This window comes from Malus sylvestris, chromosome 2, assembly GCF_916048215.2.
Source record: "Malus sylvestris chromosome 2, drMalSylv7.2, whole genome shotgun sequence".
NCBI lineage: Eukaryota > Viridiplantae > Streptophyta > Magnoliopsida > Rosales > Rosaceae > Malus > Malus sylvestris.
The window spans coordinates 14,473,030-14,492,427 of NC_062261.1; the positions used below are offsets into that span (position 1 = coordinate 14,473,030).

General features: G+C 41.6%; 1 protein-coding gene and 1 pseudogene across 1 annotated transcript; one reads left to right on the top strand and one right to left on the bottom strand.

Annotated features, from left to right (window-relative positions):
- Nucleotides 1–13,432: 13,432 nt before the first annotated feature.
- On the bottom strand, nt 13,433–14,885 carry LOC126584480 (protein ENHANCED PSEUDOMONAS SUSCEPTIBILITY 1-like; annotated as a pseudogene).
- A 1,916-nt stretch (nt 14,886–16,801) lies between these two features.
- Nucleotides 16,802–19,286, top strand: LOC126599883 (protein IN CHLOROPLAST ATPASE BIOGENESIS, chloroplastic-like). Its single transcript, XM_050266348.1, has 11 exons — nt 16,802–16,959; nt 17,061–17,144; nt 17,592–17,666; nt 17,761–17,803; nt 17,873–17,930; nt 18,049–18,216; nt 18,297–18,359; nt 18,452–18,546; nt 18,648–18,729; nt 18,831–18,941; nt 19,032–19,286. The coding sequence occupies exons 1-11, from the start codon at nt 16,845–16,847 to the stop codon at nt 19,170–19,172; spliced, it is 1,035 nt and encodes a 344-aa protein (XP_050122305.1). The 5' UTR covers nt 16,802–16,844; the 3' UTR covers nt 19,173–19,286.
- Nucleotides 19,287–19,398: the final 112 nt, after the last annotated feature.

Below are 19,398 nucleotides of genomic sequence, written 5' to 3' on the forward strand. Positions count from 1 at the left end.
TGCGACGAATATGAATATTTCATCGCCTAACCCTTATTTACTTATTTTTATATTTTATATTGTTAAACTAAATTATTTCTTTATTTTTTATTATTTTCTTTGCGCAACGAATACACATTTGGTCGCCTAAACCTTATTTATTTTAATTTATTTATATTTTAAATTGTAAAATAAAATTATTTTCTTTTTTATTATTTATATATAAATTTTGTGCAATGAACAAATATTTCGTCGTGCAAAATCCTTAAATTTGGACGAGAGCCATCCCACATCGGTGGGTGGGGGTTGGCCCTTGGCCTTTTATGTACATGCCTCTCTCTTCCTAGCATGACGGGTTTTGGGTAGTGAGGTTCTCTTGCCCAGGAACAAATTTGTGAGGGCTTGTCGTGCTACGGCGGAGTCGGGATGTGACAATTTGGTATCAGAGCCAGACTCACCGTTTGTTCGGATGTGCCGATAAGGACGTCGATCTCCCTAAGAGGGGTGGATTGTAGTATCCCACATCGGCATGGTGGGGGTTGGTCCCTGGCCTTATATATACATGCCCCTCTCTTCCTAGCATGACGCATTTTGGGTAGTGAGGTTCTCTTGCCTAGGAACAAATTCGTGAAGGCGTGGCCCAAAGCGGATAATATCATGCTACGGCAGAGTCAAGATGTGATAGGGCGTGGGAATTTTTTTTATTAAGACTTTGCGCGACCAATTTTTCGTCACGTAAAACTTTACGTGACCAACACTTCGTCTCACAAAACTCTAAAAATTTGGGCGGGCACCAAAATTGGGACGCGGGAAATTTTATTTTTAAATTTTTTTTAGACTTTGTGTAACCAATATTTCGTCGCGCAAACTCGTATCCTTCGTTGCGCAAAGTAATACGGTTTTTAAAACCAAAATAACTCCTCCACCATTTTCTCAATGTCTTTCTCTACTCTTACCTCTCCTCTTTCTTTCCCTCTCTCTCCCCAAATCCGACCCTCTCTCTCACACTCACTCCTCTCGTTTAATCTCTCTTCACTACTTTTCACTCTCACTCATCTCTCTTTCACTATCTCCTCTAATTCTCTCACACTCACTCCTCCCTCTCATTCTCACTCACTCTCAATCTTGCCAAAATGTATATTCTCCCCGAATTTTAATTTTTTTATTTATTAATATGTGTTTTTGGAGTTAGTTTTGAGTTTGGTGTGGGGTTTGGGGTCGAGTATAGGGTGAGGAGTGGAGTTTGGGGTATACCAATTTCAGGGGAGATTATGCCAATTTTTTGGTATTATTTTATGTTATTTTTTTGTTATTTGACCATATTTGTTTTTTTTGTAGGGAATCGTCGATACTTTGACGGCTAAAGTTGAGGATTAGGATGCTATCGAACCATATCCCTTGCCACTATCACCACAATATACTTGTTTATGATTTTATTATTGTACTTTTTTAATTTATGTGTACATTTTGAAAATATTATATATATTGGATAATTTGATCACTATTTTTCATATGTAATTGTATTTTGAATATGTCAATTTAAATTAAGGTAATTAAAAAAATAAAATCATACAATAAAATTAAATTTAAAAAGTAAAAATTCGAAAAATCTTGCGCTACCAAATATTTCGTTGTGCAAACAATTAATCTAATTAAATTAATATAAGAGAAATAATAAAACAAAAAAATCAAAAACCTTGCGTGACAAAATATTTCATCGTGCAAAATATTAAATTAATTTATTTTAATTAAAAAACAAAAAACTTTGCACGACATTAATCTTCGTCGCACAAAGTTACTTTGAGCTACTTTGAGCGACTTTGCGCAATGAAGTATTTTGTCATGCAAAGCTTCCACTAGTACAAAAAAGACTTTGCACGACGTAGGACCGTCGTCGTGCAAAGTCAAAAATACGTCACCCAAAAATTAGCCAAACGAACCTTCATCGCGCAAGAACCGTCACGCGAAGGCAGTGAAGGAAGGGGAGGACCACAGACATCAAGAGCAAACATACATCCTCACAAATTCCCATATCATGCACAAATCCAATTTCAAACCTTTCCCTACAGAAATTTATGGTAGCTGCTAATCTTATACAAGTTATGAAAGCCAATTTACGAAGATAATACGCAAGTCATTTACTAAGCATGAGACATTTGTTACTAAATACATTGACATATTCTGCTTGCTGATTGCATTTGCAATCGACTGATAATTTGACTTATGAATGGAACTAGGTACACAAACGTAAAACTGTACAAACAAGGTGCTTAAACTTGCAGACTGCTAACTTCTATGAACATAAGAAGATGGCGTTACTAAAAGGCTCATTGCCTGCTTGCACTCGACTGACACAATCCGACTTCTAAATGCAACAGTTACATTGCTCATTCTCTTAGCAAGTGACTATTTGCAGATTTGAAATAAGGTGTTGGATTAAAACAAAGAAGGGAGTAGGTGTTGACAGGGGATCAAAACTGTAAACTTGAACAAGTGTTCAAATGATGATAGGCTGCAGTCTGAGGATTGGCAGCATCTTAATGTCTGTTTGATAAGTACTCAGACCTAAATGTTACTCACAAAATATTATTAAGATATGTCAAACATGCAAGTAGTTGAAGATAAAAAATGTCTTAAGACATAGACTTGGGATTAATAAGGGATTAAAAAAGGAGAAATAAGTTATGTGCTTTGTTTCATCGGTCTGAAAAAACGAATAAAGCAGGCTGGGTTTACATGGAAGTTTGTAGGCGATCATGCGTCTGCTCTCTTATTATTTGTCCTCTTTCATTTTCTTCCTTGTTTTATATATATAAATTTTTTCTCTAACAAATGATATTATCTACACTAAAAGAAGGCCGCTAAGCCTCACAATGCTATTCCTAGTAATTTCTTAAGCTGTGCTCAGTGGCTATTGAATGATTGAAGAGTAAGACGAATATCTGCAATCGTTTGAAAAACGGCTTGGATAAGAAACAGATTAGTCTTAAACATGTACTTACTATTTTCCTAACAGTAAAGGTTTTGCACGATTCTAATCTCACATTGTGAAGATTGGATAATAGTGTGAGTTATAGGATACAATGGTCGACAAACAATGTTTATCCCCTGATTCTTTATGGTTTCAATTGATTCCTTGTATCCACTCAATTCGAATTCATAAAACTAATGTTTTTGGTCTTTCTACTAATTCAGCGTTATTGTAATATATCCAAATCCTTTCTTTTAAATCATTCCATCCACATAAGCTCGAATCCATGGAAAACATTAATATCCTTCATTAAGTATACCTTATCAGGGTTTAGTAGAACTTTGATGCCAGGAACACCTTTCTCCAAACCATTTTTGACTTGATCAGCTCTTACCTTGAATGACTTGCATTGCTTGCTAGAGAAAAGAGCCAAATCAGTCAATAAGGATAATAAAAGAACTGCAAGTACACAAAGATCTTGCTATTGCAGGGGGAATGGGGAAGGAAAACGTACATGTGGATGCAAATTTCTTCCTCCTTGATCTTGGACAATTTTGCACCTACAAAACAATTAACACCTTAGGTTAAGGCCAAGAGCCTCACGCGCCCACGATGAATGGGGGGGGCTTTGGCCGAAGAACCTCCGATGCCAAAGTTAGAATTTAGAGAGAAAGAGTGTTTAGAGAATTTTGGGATTTTTGCCAAAGTGTTGGAATGAATATTTGGTGAAAATATGAGCCTATTTATAGGGCTAGGTTGGTTTAGGTTTTATTTTGGTTTAATTAGCCAATTAATTGTCTAATTAAACATAAAAGGAAATATTTTTGTGGTTATGGAATTAATTGGCTAATAAAAAGGAAGAAATGGTGAAAAAGGTAGAAAAGGTGATGGATTAGGTTTTGAATGGGGATAGCCGGCCATGTGGTGTTTTAGGGTTGAATTGGATGTATTTTGTGGTTATTTGGATATAATGGATGGTTTAATTGACAATTAATGGGTTAATTAGGCAATAAACCCATTAATTAGCCAATTAACATAATTTAAAAGGAATGTGTTTGGGAATTGCCTTGTAGAAATGATTTGATGAGATGGACTTTGAATTGTTACCTATTTTGGGCACTTCTGTCTTGGTTGAAAGAGGGTTGCCCGCTGCTTGCGCGTAGGAACCTCGTTGTACTGCAAGGGTATTTTTGTCCTTTTTGTCCAAAAATCCACGTGTCGCCTTATGTATATTTTTGGCTCCACAAATGCCCCCACACCTGTTGATCTGCTCGCAGAAAAGGGCAGCAGGTGTAGATATCTTCTTACTTTAGGAAACTTATGACTGCTTCCTATTTTGATGTAGATTCTCTCTTTAATAAGAAATTAGATCCTTCTAGGAAAGGGAAATAAATTTCTCTCAAAGCCTATTTAAGTCCACCTTAAGTGGGTTATTAAATCAACTTTGGAGAGCGATTTATTCTACCCTACAAGAGAGAGATAGCTTAGAGGATATTTGTTCCCCCTCCTCTAGCAATCTTCTACATCTTGCTCGTGCAAAAGACCGTCTTTCGTTGCTTTCTTCGTCTTCTTCGTGCTGCACTGAGGTAAGAAAAAATTAATTTTTCTTGTCTTCTTTTTAGATGGTGCTACCTCGGGGCAGCCGTCGGGGTGGTGCGGCACGTCGGCTGGCATGGGCCAGGAGTCGGCTCGGCATGGGCCGAGGAGGTATTGTGGCAGAGACCACTGCTTTAAGCTGCTCGACTTGGCTAGAACCAATGGCAGCTTGTATGGCTGGGGCCACGGATTGTGGCGCTGTGGCGCAGTGCTAGGCGAGTCACATGGCTCATGTCTTTTTGGGCTTTTGGACATGACGTGAGCTAGGCAGGTGATTGAGAGAAATGAAGAGGTTGCGGGCCTCATGAGCTGCTGGAATGTTGGGTTGAACTCCCCTGCTGGGTAGTACGAATGGCGTTGGCTACTTTAACTCTCTTCATCAGGAGAAACGTGGGCTGCTCCTAAAATAATAGGTGAATAGGATCAAGGCGGATGCATTGGCTCGTCCAATCACCGTTGTGGATCCTGCTGCAAGTGAAGGTGGGAAAATGGATCTTCCCTGCCTGCTCAAGAGATGCCGGCTAAGAAAAAACCAAAGACTTCTTTCGTTGCTTATGCAAAGGATGAAAAGTTGATTGCTGCTTATAATTAAGTGATCCACTTCAAGAGAATCGTCGATAGGCATGAACCCCAAGTGTTGGAACTTCAAGGTGTACTGAAGATCAACGAAAGTTTGAAGAAAGAAGTGGATGAGCTGCAGCGCGTCCATGTTGGTATTGGTGAAGTAGTTGGAGAAGTTGGTGCCCAGGCTGGAGCAGTCGGGGGTGATGCCGCTGCTAAGAGCTTCGTGGCTGCTGAAGGTGTGGCGACCGAATAGTTGTGGGATGTCCAGGCTGCTAAAGTGTAGTCATCTAGGTAGCCTTTAAGATTTTCTTTGTTTTTCCTTGTAGCTCTTGTTTTGCTTGAACTCATTCGGCCTTTGCTAGTCGTTTATAAACATGTTTTCCTTAGCTTTTCTTCATTTTTGCTTCTTTTGTTCATGCCCTAACCTTTAGACTTGATAGACCAGTGGCAAGCATGCTACTTTTTTATAAGCAGACAAGTTCGCGTAGCCTATGCAGCCGTAGGTGTTGGTGTAGAACTTTGCAAAGTTGTTAGCCATTGGGTTGGCAGCCGAATGCCTTACTTATAGAAGCAGACAAGTCTGCGTAACCACTAGGTTGTTAACCTTGACTTTCTCCAATTCCGTAGGTTGCGTAGCAAGTATCACAACACTTTAGGACTTGGTGTAGGTTGTTCCGCGCTTGGCAGAGGTGAAGCTTATCGACTACGTAGCATGTCAGCAGTGGATAAAACTTCGTATATGCGTGCTAGCTTGTTTAACCTTTCACAAGAATGTGCGGTTGTATAAGTCTAGTGCGGCTTTACTGCTCGAAGGGCAAGCCGTAGGCAGTCTTCCGGAATCCGTAGGCTACCTTAGTGCACTCGGTAGCAGCTTTAGGATTCCAAGGCAGCCGTCCATCGGATGTACTGCGTAATGTGCCCTTTCCGTCTCTAAGGCCCGGTTCCCTACGGATTAGGCCAAGAGACCCAAAATCCTTCAGTTAGCTAAGCCTTGAAAAAGACCATTGCGGCTACTTCTAGGAATCCTGGCGCAAGCCATCGTGCATCTAGTTATACTAGGGCAGCCTGGCTCATCCACGTCTGGATATTCAGAGTGCATAGTTTATCCTCCCGTTCTTGGAGAGCTGACCCATGTGGGTGTCGGGGAATTGGTTTACCCTCTCGCGTTGGAGAGCAATTAGTTTACCCTCTCGCACTGAAGAGCATGGTTGGTCCCTTAGGGGGCGCAATTCCTGTGGTAAGTCTCTAAGAAGGGCACGGTCTTCTTTTGAAGTGCAGGAGTGATCAGTTGTTGTAAGCATGCAGCCAAGCCAAGTCGTGATTACTTCTGAATTCCTCATTGAAAAACGAGTTAAACGAACGAGAACTTAGATGTAAGGTAAGAACTGCATAACAACTGGATAATCCTCGGTTGGTGAGGTAGTGCCCGTCGAGCTGCTTGAGTTTTCGGGCTTTGATGTAGCGAGAGGTCACACATGGTACTTCCTCAGATTGTAGGCGTTCCACTGTTTTTCGATCTTTTTGTCGTTTTATGGTGGCGAAGGTGTAATTGTTCTTGCCACCTACTATGCTGATATTGTACGGACTTTCCCAGATGGGATCCATATTTTTGGAGCCTTTTCTGCTGGCAGTGATAAAGGTTTTTCTTATGACCAGATCTCCGGGCTGGAACTGCCGGATCTTGGCCCTTTTGTTGTAGCTGGAGAGGAGCTGATGCTGGTAGGCTGCAATGCGAGTGATAGTCTGTTCACACCTCTCTTCTGCCAGATCTAAGCTTGTGGCCATCTCTTTTCGGTTGCTCGTCTTTTGGTTGTGCGATATGCCCATAGACATCTTTGGAGTTCGTCTGGCCGTTTTCTTTTCTTATTGGTGGGGGATTTCTTGTGGCAGTTGAGGATCATCTTAGTGGATGCTTTGGCCCGCTTATTGCCTTGAAGATATCTTGGCGTAGACATGTGCTGCTTGATGCCATATTTTTGGAAGAACTTCGCCAAATCTTTGCCCACGAATTATGGGCCGTTGTCGGTGATGATGGATTAAGGGATGCCAAATCGGCAAATGATACTCCTTCATATGAAGCGCTCTATATCCGTCTAAACCATGATCGTCATAGGCTCTGCTTCTACTTATTTGGTGAAGTAGTCGGTTGCCACAATTATCATGTTTTTGCCCCTGGTAGTCTGGCTGGTGATTAGCTAGGACTCGGAATGAATGGAAAGCTTTTTCACCACCAAGTCTTTTGTCATTCGAAGGCCTGCTAGTGGGGCTTCATACTTTGCTTCGTTGTTAGATGCTTTGAAGCTTAGAGTGATCTCCTGTTTAAGCATTGAAACGTCTGGGGTGGCAGGAACCATGGCTGCTCACGAGCCTTCGTAGTTGGATGCGCCGTCGACATGCAAACGCCAGAAATCTCCATTGAATGAGCAGGTGTGGCTAAAGTGTGCTCGGCTACCTTCGAGGCGTCGTTGGACCGAGTTGTTGCGTTCGTCAGAAAACTTTGCATCTGCCAGGGTCTAAGCCTTTATCGTCGCCGGTTTGGATTTAGCAGAATAGTGCGTCATGATGATGACTGCTTGCGTTTAAAGGTAAAACTTAAGCTTTTGGGTTACAACAATTATCGCCAAAGTGAACTTTTGAATTTTTAATAGCATCGAGGAGAGCTTTTGAACTGTAGAATACAGGTAGTCGGGCCCCTAACTCTTCTCGCATGATGGTAGAGCTTATTGTTACTTTAGATACCGTCAAACATGCGAATAAGTCATCCGCTGCTTCTAGGGAGGTGATGTCGGGTACTTCTTCAAGTCCTTGAATGTGCATTGGCGAGCCTCATCCCAAAGTGCATGCTTCTCTGCCAAAGCAAAAGAGTCTGCCAGAGTTAGATATTCTTTCATGATCAATTTTTCGAATAGCGGGTGGTCTGCTGGAAGTCCTTTTTGGAAGGCTGCTCTAGTTATCAAGTCGTTGTATCCGACTATTTTTGCCTTCTCTACTTTGAACCTCCTCACATAGTCGGGAAGCGACTCCTTTGGGTTCTTCTTGATGTTGAACAAATGGTCAGACTTCTTTTTTATCAAACGATAAGATGAATAATCTTTGGTGAAAACCAAAGAAAGTTCGTAGAAATTCCGGATGGATTGTGACAGCAGGGTGTAGAACCAATCTTGCGCCTCGTCTTGTAGAGTGGTGGCAAATATCTTGCACATGAGATCATCGTTGTTTCAATAAAGGATCATTGCGCTTTGGTAGCGCTTTAAGTGTCTCTCCGGGTCTTCATCCCCTTTGAAAGATGTGAAATGTGGCATGCTGAACTTGCGTGGAGGCTCTGCCTGCTGGATCTCGTCCGTGAAGGGTGACTTGCTTATGTTGGTCATGTTTCGTCGTAGTGTCTCGTCGGTGACCTCGTTGCGTTGGAAATCATGCAATCGCTTGGTCAATAGTCTCTCTACTTCTTCTTGAATTTGCCTTTGTTGGGGTAGCAGAGCTCTCGGCTGCCCCCAACCATGACTTGCTGGTCTAGGCTGCTCTTCCATATGTTTGGCTCGTCTATGCCGCGGATGCAGTGCATGTGGTACGTTCCTAGCATGGAAGAAAATATCCAAAATATCGCCGATATATCGGCGATATTTTCGTTTTTTTGAGTTATCGATATTTTAATGAGTATCCAATGAGTTTTCGTCAAAATATCGCGATATTATCGATAATATCGCGATATTAGCTATAATATCGCGATATTAGTAAAAAATTCCTGAAAATTTTGAAAAGTCTCAATTTTGAGCATAGAGGGGTTCGAACCCTTCCCACTTAACTCCTTAACGCCTTAACCACTATACCACTTATGTTGTTGTGATAATATGCTACAATATTTATATATATTCTTTTGTTTTGAATTATTTTTACAAGAAACAAATTTGCACATTTTCCAAATTTTTTGTGGTATTATATTTTAAATTGTGTCAATTAATTACTTAGTCAATGGCATGTGGTTTTTAATTTTTCTATTTTTTATTTGGTCACTTACATGGTAGGGCTGGAAAAAATTCCGGAAAATCCCAAACCAAATCGAAAAAGTCTCAAACCCAAACCGAAAAATCCCAAACCAAAACCATCCTGAAGTTCGGGAATCCCATCTCGAAAAATACCGAAATTTTCGATATGGGATTGGTTTCCAAATCCCATTTGTTTGGTAATCCCGAAAAATACCGAAGTATTCGGTTTCCTATTGACTTTTGGGTTTTGGTTCTTGAAAACCATTGTCATGGTTGCTAACTACTCTTCAAAATACACTCACTCTACACATAGAGATGATGAAGATAGTGAAAATTTTGAACCTCATAGGAACTCTATGTGGTATTAAGTCACTCATGTATCTTACCATACAATGTATAAAGTGTAAAATATTGTACTAATTCATTATATATAAATGATTATGGTGTGTTTAGACTTCTTTCATTAATTTCTACATATTTTCTACACTCACAATGTTTGTCAGCTCGCTATATAATCAACTTGATAATGTTAAATCCATCATGCAATGCATTTCCTTCCAATTTTTTGTGATAAACTAATAGATAATTGACTAAATAAACATCCTGCAAAGTTTCAATAAAAATTTCCAAGTTTTTCTTACAATTTCCGTGGTTTCCATGTAATTTTTATCGATATCGATATTATCCCGATATTTCCATTGATATTTCCGTGTTTTCGGACTACCGATATTTCTGATATTACCGATATTTTCTTCCTTGGTTCCCAGTAAGCGAACGAGTTCTTCGCAGGCTGCTGGTTGAACTTGAGCTGGATTGAGTGACTGCTTCTCTCCGTCCGTCGTGCTGCCTACTCTGATGTGAGGTGAATGATGCTCATTGTGGGCTTAGTCGCGAATGGACAATTTGTCCGGAAGGTTGCTCATGTTGACTATCGGAGTATGACCCCAACCGTGAATGTATGCTCATCCGTGGGCCTAGTCGAGAGTGCATGCTCATCCGCGCGCTAAGACGAGAATGTACACTGCCCAAATGTTGGGCTCGTGGTTGGTCGAATGGCTGCTTGCCGGGACGCTGCTGGAAAGGTCCGTCTGCCCTTGTCCTACTTCGGGATACCTTGTCCAGGGCACGTTAGATCCCGATGCGTTGCAAAAGTTGATTCACTAAGGTTGTCTGTTGTGCAAGGGCGCTCGTCAACTCTATGACTTGTCGAGACAAATGTTGTTCGCCATTTGGATTGGAAGAGCTTGGAAGGAATGTGCCTCATTGGGTAGTGGAAGGGTGGTAGACTCTGGGCGCGAGATTTGAGTTGGGAAATGTCAAATCCGTGAAAAAATGTGGTGAGAATGCCCTCGGCTCGATGGTAGGTCCGGATGGTTGAGATAGTCTTGGGCCGACTTGGGCTGCTTGGAAAGCCACGGGAGCAGGCTGGGCCGTGAGAGTGGGCTGCTCGACTGGAGTTGGCTGGGCCACTAGAGTGGGCTGCTCATCGGGAGCATGCTGGGTCACGAGAGCAGGCTGCTCGGCAGAAGCAGGTTGGGCCGTGAGAGTGGGCTGCTAGACGGGAGCAGGCTGGGCCATGAGAGTGGGCTGCTCGACGGAAACAGGCTGGACCACGGGAGTGGGCTGCTCGTCGGGAGTAGGCTGGGTCACGAGAGCAGGCTGCTTGGTAGGAGCAGGCTGGGCCATGAGAGTAGGCTGTTCGATGGAAGCAGGCTGGGCTAAGGGAGTGGGCTGCTCGACGGAAGCAGGCTGGACCACGGGAGTGGGCTGCTCGTAGGGAGCAGGCTGAGTCACTAGAGCAGGCTGCTTGGCAGGAGCAGGCTGGGCCACGAGAGCAGGTTGCTTAGCGGGAGCAGGCTGGGTCGCGAGAGCAGGTTGCTTGGCGGGAGCAGGCTGTTTAGTATGTGATGCATGCGAATGCGAGGCTTGGGCCCGGGCCCGTGCAAACTTGGATGGCACGACTTGGGCCGTGGCCTTGGTGCCGTGAGCCTTGGATGGCACGGCTCGAGCAGTGGTGAAGGCACCATGGACCTCGCCACGGGTGGCTACCGAAGTAGCCACCGTGGTGGTTCCCATGGTGGAAACTCGTGGTGGTGGTGCTGCTCCACTTATTGTCGCATTTAGCCTCACGGATCTCCGCAATCCCATTTCTTGAACATTAGAATTTTCACTTGTGGAATTTTCTAAATTTCTAGCCATTATATTTTGCTTATACGTTTTATCAAAGAACATTTGCACGTAAAAAATTCTAATAATAAGAACGTATAAAAAATATTCAAATGGACTAGAAAATAAAGAAAAAACCTTTTTGTGCGAGAGTCTTCTACGAGTATGGATTTCAACTCTCAATGAAAGCACCAATTTGTGGATGCAAATTTCTTCCTCCTTGATCTTGGATGATTTTGCACCTACAAAACAATTAACACCTTAGGTTAAGGCCAAGAGCCTCACGCGTCCACGATGAATGGTGGGGGGCTTTGGCCGAAGAACCTCTGATGCCAAAGTTAGAATTTAGAGAGAAAGAGTGTTTAGAGAATTTTGGGATTTTTGCCAAAGTGTTGGAATGAATATTTGGTGAAAATATGAGCCTATTTATAGGGCTATGTTGGTTTAGGTTTTATTTTGGTTTAATTAGCCAATTAATTGGCTAATTAAACATAAAAGGAAATATTTTTGTGGTTATGGAATTAATTGGCTAATAAAAAGGAAGAAATGGTGAAAAAGGTAGAAAAAGTGATGGATTAGGTTTTGAATGGGGATAGCCGGCCATGTGGTGTTTTAGGGTTGAATTGGATGTATTTTGTGGTTATTTGGATATAATGAATGGTTTAATTGACAATTAATGGGTTAATTAGGCAATAAACCCATTAATTAGCCAATTAACATAATTTAAAAGGAATGTGTTTGGGAATTACCTTGTAGAAATGATTTGATGAGATGGACTTTGAATTGTTACCTATTTTGGGCACTTCTGTCTTGGTTGAAAGAGGGTTGCCCGCTGCTTGCGCGTAGGAACCTCGTTGTACTGCAAGGGTATTTTTGTCCTTTTTGTCCAAAAATCCACGTGTCGCCTTATGTATATTTTTGGCTCCACAGTACACAATAAAAACCAAGGACTAAACGCTTAAGAAACAATCATCATAATCTTATAAAAAAAAGAAGAAAAGTTTGCGGACTGCACAAGACTTTAACTAATGTGGGATTTGGGGAGAGCAAGACATACAAAATAATAACACTATTTCTAATGATTACAGATTTAGGCATTATGGCTATTCCTAGTAATTCAAACTTCAAACCTGATCTGGTAGACGGTTTTGAAGAGAGAGATGGGCGATGGAGGTAGCTGCTGCAACTGGGTATGCAGTTTCTGCCTCCCAAACTGATCAAATGAAAAGAAAAAAAAGTTGTTGACTTTGCGCGACGCATGCTCACCTACGTCGCGCAAAACAACTTTGCGCGACGTAAGTGGGCATGCGTCGCGCAAAGTTGGGAAAAAGCGGTAAATTCTTTTGGTTTGGCGCCAAAAGTTTGCGCGACGAAGGACTACGTTGCGCAAATATGTTTTGCGTGACGTACGTACACCTACGTAGCGCAAAACGGCTTTGCGCGACGTAATTTTATGTGTCGCACAAGTTTTCGTCACGCAAACATGTTTTTGTACTAGTGTTCTTTGTGCAAAGTAGCTTTGTGCGATGAAGATTAATTTTTGTCGAGCAAACCTTAGCTTCATAAACTTTGCGAGACCAAACTTATTTTGTTGCGCAAAATGTTTTTTGTAGTAGTGTAAAGTGTCACATCCTGGGCTCGACTCCACTGTAGCACGATATTGTCCGCTTTAGGCCTCGACCACACCCTCACAGTTTTGTTTCTAAGAACTCACATGTGAACTTCCCAGTGGGTCACCCATCCTGGGAATGTTCTCACCCGAACTCGCTTAACTTCGAAGTTCCGATGGAACCCGAAGCTGGTGAGCTCCCAAAATGCCTCGTGTTAGGTAGAGATGAGAATATACATATAAGGCTTATCGGATCCTTACCCCTGGGAAATGTGGGATCTTACATAAAGCACCGAACCTGTGGCAATTGGATATAAAAATTAATAAACTAATTACTGGAGGTAGAGAGATTTTGAATACTTCAAATGTTTAGGCCACAAAAAGAGTTGAAAAATAATATGAACTGCTAGGTCGAACGCTTAACATTGAATTATTTCCTTCCAAACCACTTTTCTCTGGCTTTTAGTTATGCTGCATACATGCATAATATATATCTACTCATAAAATACAAACAAACAACTTCCCAACACTCGTCCGGTTTTATTCATGTTTATCAAGATCATCAGATCTGAATTATTAGTGAACAACACCGATGAAAACTTGCTATCATGCCATGCGTGATGCACAAAGCTATCGAAGTCTCAGCCTACTGTGACCGCATCCATGAATTCCGAATCATTCCCCATGGCCCCAAGGTCTCAGCCAAAAGACAAGCTTCAACATCAATGCTACCCTCTTCATCTCCAGCAAACACTGAAATTTTCCCATGTGACTTGTTCCCAGCACCAGTTCTCACCCCAACTGGCCTTCCCCAACCGAAGTCATTGCCGTACACATCAAACCGCGGCGAACTGCTCGTGACCAAAGCTTTACCGGTCAAGTTGTCCACTGTCATCAACTCCGGCTCTCGTACCCAACACTCCAAAAAGCTCCTCACTTTCTCTTCTGTATGCAAAGCTACCATCTTGTTCATTTCCCAAGCCACAGAACCAGTCCCACGTTCTAGAACATCGCCTGCTTTCTTGGTCACTGTCCCGGCTTGAAGCGCATTGCCAAAATACTGTTGTGGCAATGGTGGGTTCAATCGGGATCTGGTGCCTATGATTAACCGGTAACTAGACTCTTTGTCAGGGTGAAGACCATGTCCAATACGAATACGTATGATGGACCACCAAAGATGAGCTAGGACTGCTTGTAAGGAGGAGATTTTTCTATTAGGGTTTTCAGTTTCAGTCTCAGCATTTGCTTTTGCTTTTAGTTGAGCAATTTTTTCCCTTGAGAAGTGAAAAATTCTTTCTTTTAGTAATGGTACAGCAGCCGGGATGTTGATCTTGTCAATGACTTTATCATCGAAGACTTGATCCCGACCAGGAGTATTGGGGAATATGGGAATTCGAATGGGAGTGCTAATGGTGCCATCAAAAAACGAACGCTCAAGAAGAGGAGCTTTCGATACAGAATCAGAACCACGAGAAATTTCAGACCAAGAATTAAAGAAGTGCCAAAATGAAGTTCCGTCAGCAACAGTGTGGTTCATGGTGCAGCCTATGAAGATACCATCCGCAAGCTCGGTTGCTTGAACGGCAAGTAAGGGCCTGGATGTGCCTTCGTAGTTTTGAGCACCATTTAGAAGGAAAAAAGAGCGAACATGATGAGGAACGTAGAGAGAGTGTTTAATATCAGATAGAGTGACACCATCAGCTTTGGCATGGACAAATAAAGCGCCTGCATTGTTACAGTTGATGAAGAAGGACAAAGTGTTGTCGTCGTGTTCGATAGTTGTGAGGCGGCCGGCAAGTGGTGGAAAGAAGTTAAGTGTGCGAGAAAGGGAAGTTTTAAGATGTTAAATATTGTGTTGAGAAAAGTTTTTAGGTTTGTGAAAAGGAGGCCTTTCTGGTTGTGATCAAGACGAAGAACCTGAAGGTCCCATGGACTTAACTCTTGGAATTGAGACTTTCTTATCTGGACTCGCTGCTTTCACTGAACTATTTGTGAAGATCCTGATGCCTCCCATTGCGTTCTCTATATTTTCGAAACCGCGATGTTCTTTTTTACCTTATGCAGAGACGATCAAATATGGCTACCCATTAGCTTGCCAAATTTATACACCACCCTTCGGTCACGTACCTTTGCTTATCCAGCTTTTCTCCCTACATATCTCTTCTATTCCTACCAAAAAAGTGAAAGCTAAAACGTAAAAACAAAATGGTTATCAAACATGTACGTAACTTCTTGTCATGTCTAAAGGTTCTAACCTATCGATCTGTTGGTGGAACCATATTTTTGGTCTAAAGTACGGTGGTTTTGTTCTATTTTATTGTAACCTAAATTCTTTGTCACCCTAACCGAACAAATACTAAGTCTAACTTTGAGGCTGAGATGTGAATTACATTAGAAAAGAAATTATATCCAAGGAGTGTTCCACGGTAACTGCACTAGCAAACTTGTCAGTAATTGTTATGTAGCTAATATATGGCGTCAGTTGAACGAGGATAATGTCAGTCGTGTTTGAAAAGAGGTCCAATTGCTGAAATTGAAGTCTCCTTAATTGTTGCTTATGAAGAGACTTTACATGTTCCAAAACACAAGCTTGTATATTATGTGTTATAATATTATTACAGAAGATGATATATTTTAAAATATTTGCTCACTTGTTTATGATATGTTGTGTGTGTGTATATATACAGTGGCGAAGCCACGTGAGGGTGAGAAGTTGCGGCTGCCACTCCCCTCGCCGGAAATGAAGCCCAGGAGCGAGCAACCGCCCCTCCTCTTGCCGGAAATGAAGACAAGCCATGTATTTTGCTGCAGCTGCACAAACAAGCGCGCGCAGTGGCGAAGTTGTTAAGGTGCAGGGAGGGGTCCGCCCCTCCTCTCATCGGAAAACATGCCCAGAAATCATGGTTTGCTGCCCCATCGCCCCTCTGGTTTCGCCGGATTGCAGCTCACAATTGCTGCAACTGCAGCAGTTCTCCATAGCTGCGCAGGGAAGGGAAAACTTATTATTATTATTATTATTTAAATCCAGGATGAAACGACGTCGTTTCGGTCCTAGAAAAGTAAGTGAAACGGTGTGTTTGGGCAATTGGGCTTAATTTGAAAAAAAAAATATTAAAATATGATGGGAGGACCACTTGTCCTCCATTACCTCTCGGCTTCCTCCCCGTCCCTAATTCCCAACCTAACAAATAAGATTTCCCAGCATCAAACCCGCGCCGTTCTGTTTGGGCCCTTCTTACTGGTATGTTGGCTTTTTGTTTACTTTTTCGTTGGGATTTAATTGCTATTATTTAAATTCAATTTGTGCTAATGGCCATTGAGTAATTTGTGGGATTGTTCATTGATTTTGATGATTAGGTGGTGATTTTGGTGTGATTTCTGTGATTATTTATGTGGGTCAGTAGATTTAAATGTGTTCTAGTATTTGCAATGAATCCATCTGCATTCTCCAATTGATCCTTGGAATTTAGAAAGTTTGGTCCTTTATTATGCATATTTTAAAAATCGTCTAATTTGTATTGTCCACGTATTAAGCTTGAAAATTCTCCACAAATAAGGGGGCATGTAAGAATGTGAGGACAAAGTCATAATCAGAAAAACTAAACTATGCAAGGGCTTATAAGTTGTTAGGTTACTTAAAACCTCAATTTTTTTCATGTACACAAAAGTTGATTACCTCAAAATTTAGACACGTGAATCGAATTTAAAACTAGCATACAATGGTGAATACTCTGAACAAACTCAGCTATACCTTTGCTTACGAGCGAGTTTATTGTATTTGAAAGCACACACTTGCACAACTCTGTGCCTTTTGCTGAGGCCCAAGATAGCACTTCTGGGCCAGAGGCTTTTCTCCCTGGGCTGGGTAGTCAATTTAGAATTTTTGTGGCCCAATCCAATGTGGCTGAGAATTTTGATGCTCATATAAAAGATAAACAAAAGACAAACCAGAGAGCACCAGAGACCCACAAAAATGAAAGTTTGCGGCGGATTGGTGTGCGGAGGCTCTCGCGCCACCGCTCTGCCCACTGTGCTTCTTCGGCACGGCAGAGCTCGGCCGCGCTGCTCTTATTCCTCTGTCACGCACGGTAACTTAAGGCACTGTTTGGCTTGGATCTTTTTAGAAAGTGCTTATTAATGTTACTGTTTTGTAAAGTTTGGGAATTGATTTTGTGGTCGGAAATTGCAGACCATGTGTCTTTCATCAAGGAGGTTGCTTCCACTCAGCCGCCGCAGCATTTGAGCCAGTTGCTGAGAATGCTCAAGACAAGAGGTGCGTCTCTTCAAGTTTTCACATTTCTAACATCAAACATCATCAATTTGTTGGGTTTCTCTCACTTTGTTGTGTTTTCGGATTTGCATATGTTGGTTTGTTACCTTAAATTATGCTAATGTGACAGTGGCACTTGTAAAAGACAATGATTTATAGTACAACAATTTGCCCAGCTACATTCTCAGGATTATAGTACAACATGTGACAATGTGTTTAACTTTTGGTCTATAATTTAGAGTTATTTCACATGGAACAGTGCTTAGCTCCTAGTTTCAAATTACGGTCTGACGCACTTGCAAACTAACTTGTTAAAATCACAAAACTTTTTGCACGCATGTCAGACTGAGATTTGTTTGCAAAGGACTGGCTCAGGGGAGCTTTTTACATACATTGCTAATGGAAATTCTATGTAAATACTAAATTCTCACATACATTGCTATGGAACAGGTGAATCTATTGTTTCTCCGGGAGCCAAGGAAGGGCTAATCCCCCTTGCCATACCACTTGCGAGAAACAGCTCAGGTATGGAAAACCTTTACTTGTATTTGGAATTTGACCAATCCCATTATCCCAGGAGTTGCCTGTTCTAATTTTGTAAATATTTCCTCGTCAATAGGTGCTGTAACTGCACTGCTCCGGTGGCCTACAGCTCCGGCAGGGTAAGTGTTTGGAAAGAACAAATTTGATCCTTTTTTTAAAGTTTGATTCATCTAGTCCAATGCCTGCAGTATGGACATGCCAGTCGTTGAGGTCAGGAAGCATGGGGTGTGGCTTTTAGCCAAGAATGTAAGTAAAGCAATGCCAGTGGTGCGAGTGCGATACATTTCTAAATGTGACTGTGAATGCATTTATGTACTCGCTATACAACTCTTCTCAGAGCAGACGTCCAATCTTTAATCCGCAGGTGGACCAATTTATTCACAGAATCCTAGCTGAAGAAGATGCTAAGAACTCTGAAGAAAGAAATGAAGAGCTCTTTCAAGCTTCTGCTGATGTTGGGGAGAAACTTTATACGAAGGGTGACTTTGCAAAGTCGCAGATTTCAAAACTAGATTTCTACCTTTTAAGAAAAGTACCAAAGAAAATTCTATATTTTACTTTGTTTAACCCACTTCCTCCTTTATTTTCTTTTAACAAATGGTTCCTTTTCAGGTTGGTTTATTTCCAGATGTCTTGGAGCGCAAAGTGAAGTGGCATTTTGAGGAAGGGGACTATGTAAGATTCATCACCTCACTTTGGTTACTGCCTATAGGCATCTTTGATTAGTGTGTATCTACAATTCTAATTCCTTTGTGTGCTTTTGAAAGGTTTCAGCCTTGGTGACGGGAGAGTTCTATACGAAGAAGGAACATTTTCCTGGTTTTGCACGGCCTTACGTATTCAATGCTGAGGTTTTGCTGAAGTTCGTAGAAAACTTTGCTAGCTACTTTCCCCCGTGCATTTGTTCTGAATTAGCCAGTTGAATCACTCAAGTTCCAACTTCTAAAATCAAATGTTTTATAGGGTCGGGCGTACTGTTGAAGCTAAAGACGCCGCTAGGGGAGCTCTAAAATCACCATGGTGGACACTGGGTTGCAGCTATCAGGTTTCTACTTTTGGTGATCATTCCTAGATTGTCGCAGCTCCCTGTTCCTCTGCATGAATTTTTTTTTTGTGACATTATTCACTTGAGTACTTACGATACAGGAAGTTGCTAATATAGCGCAATGGGAGGACGAGCAAATAGAGTACATTAAGGAGAAGGTGACAGAGGAGGGAAGGCAGGCGGATCTTAAAAAGGGAAAGGCCCCTGCGCAGGTTTTGTACCTGTCATTCCTTATTAACTCTCAGAATAGGAAAAAAAAAAAAAAGAATAATTTCTTATCCTCAGAGTTCCATCATTTGCAGGTTGCATTGGATGAAGCAGCATTTTTGCTGGATCTAGCTTCCATTGACGGGACTTGGGATGACTATGTCTGGCAGGTTGCTGATCGATATAAAGAGGCGGGCCTCCAGGATATTGCAGGATTCATATTATACAGAGATTGATGATGGAGATAAAGAGATTTATGTTAAAACTGAATATACAGTGTCATGAAATTGGCTCCATGACCGGAGACGATTTTTGTGCTGAGTAATTAGTATGTGCACCGTCTTTCTGAATTTGTCTCTCTTTATTTTTTTTACTCATTATATGTTACATATCACATTTCTCTTAATTTTCTAAATTCTGTTTGTTTTTCTCTCTATTGCTGAGGCATTACCAGATTCCAGG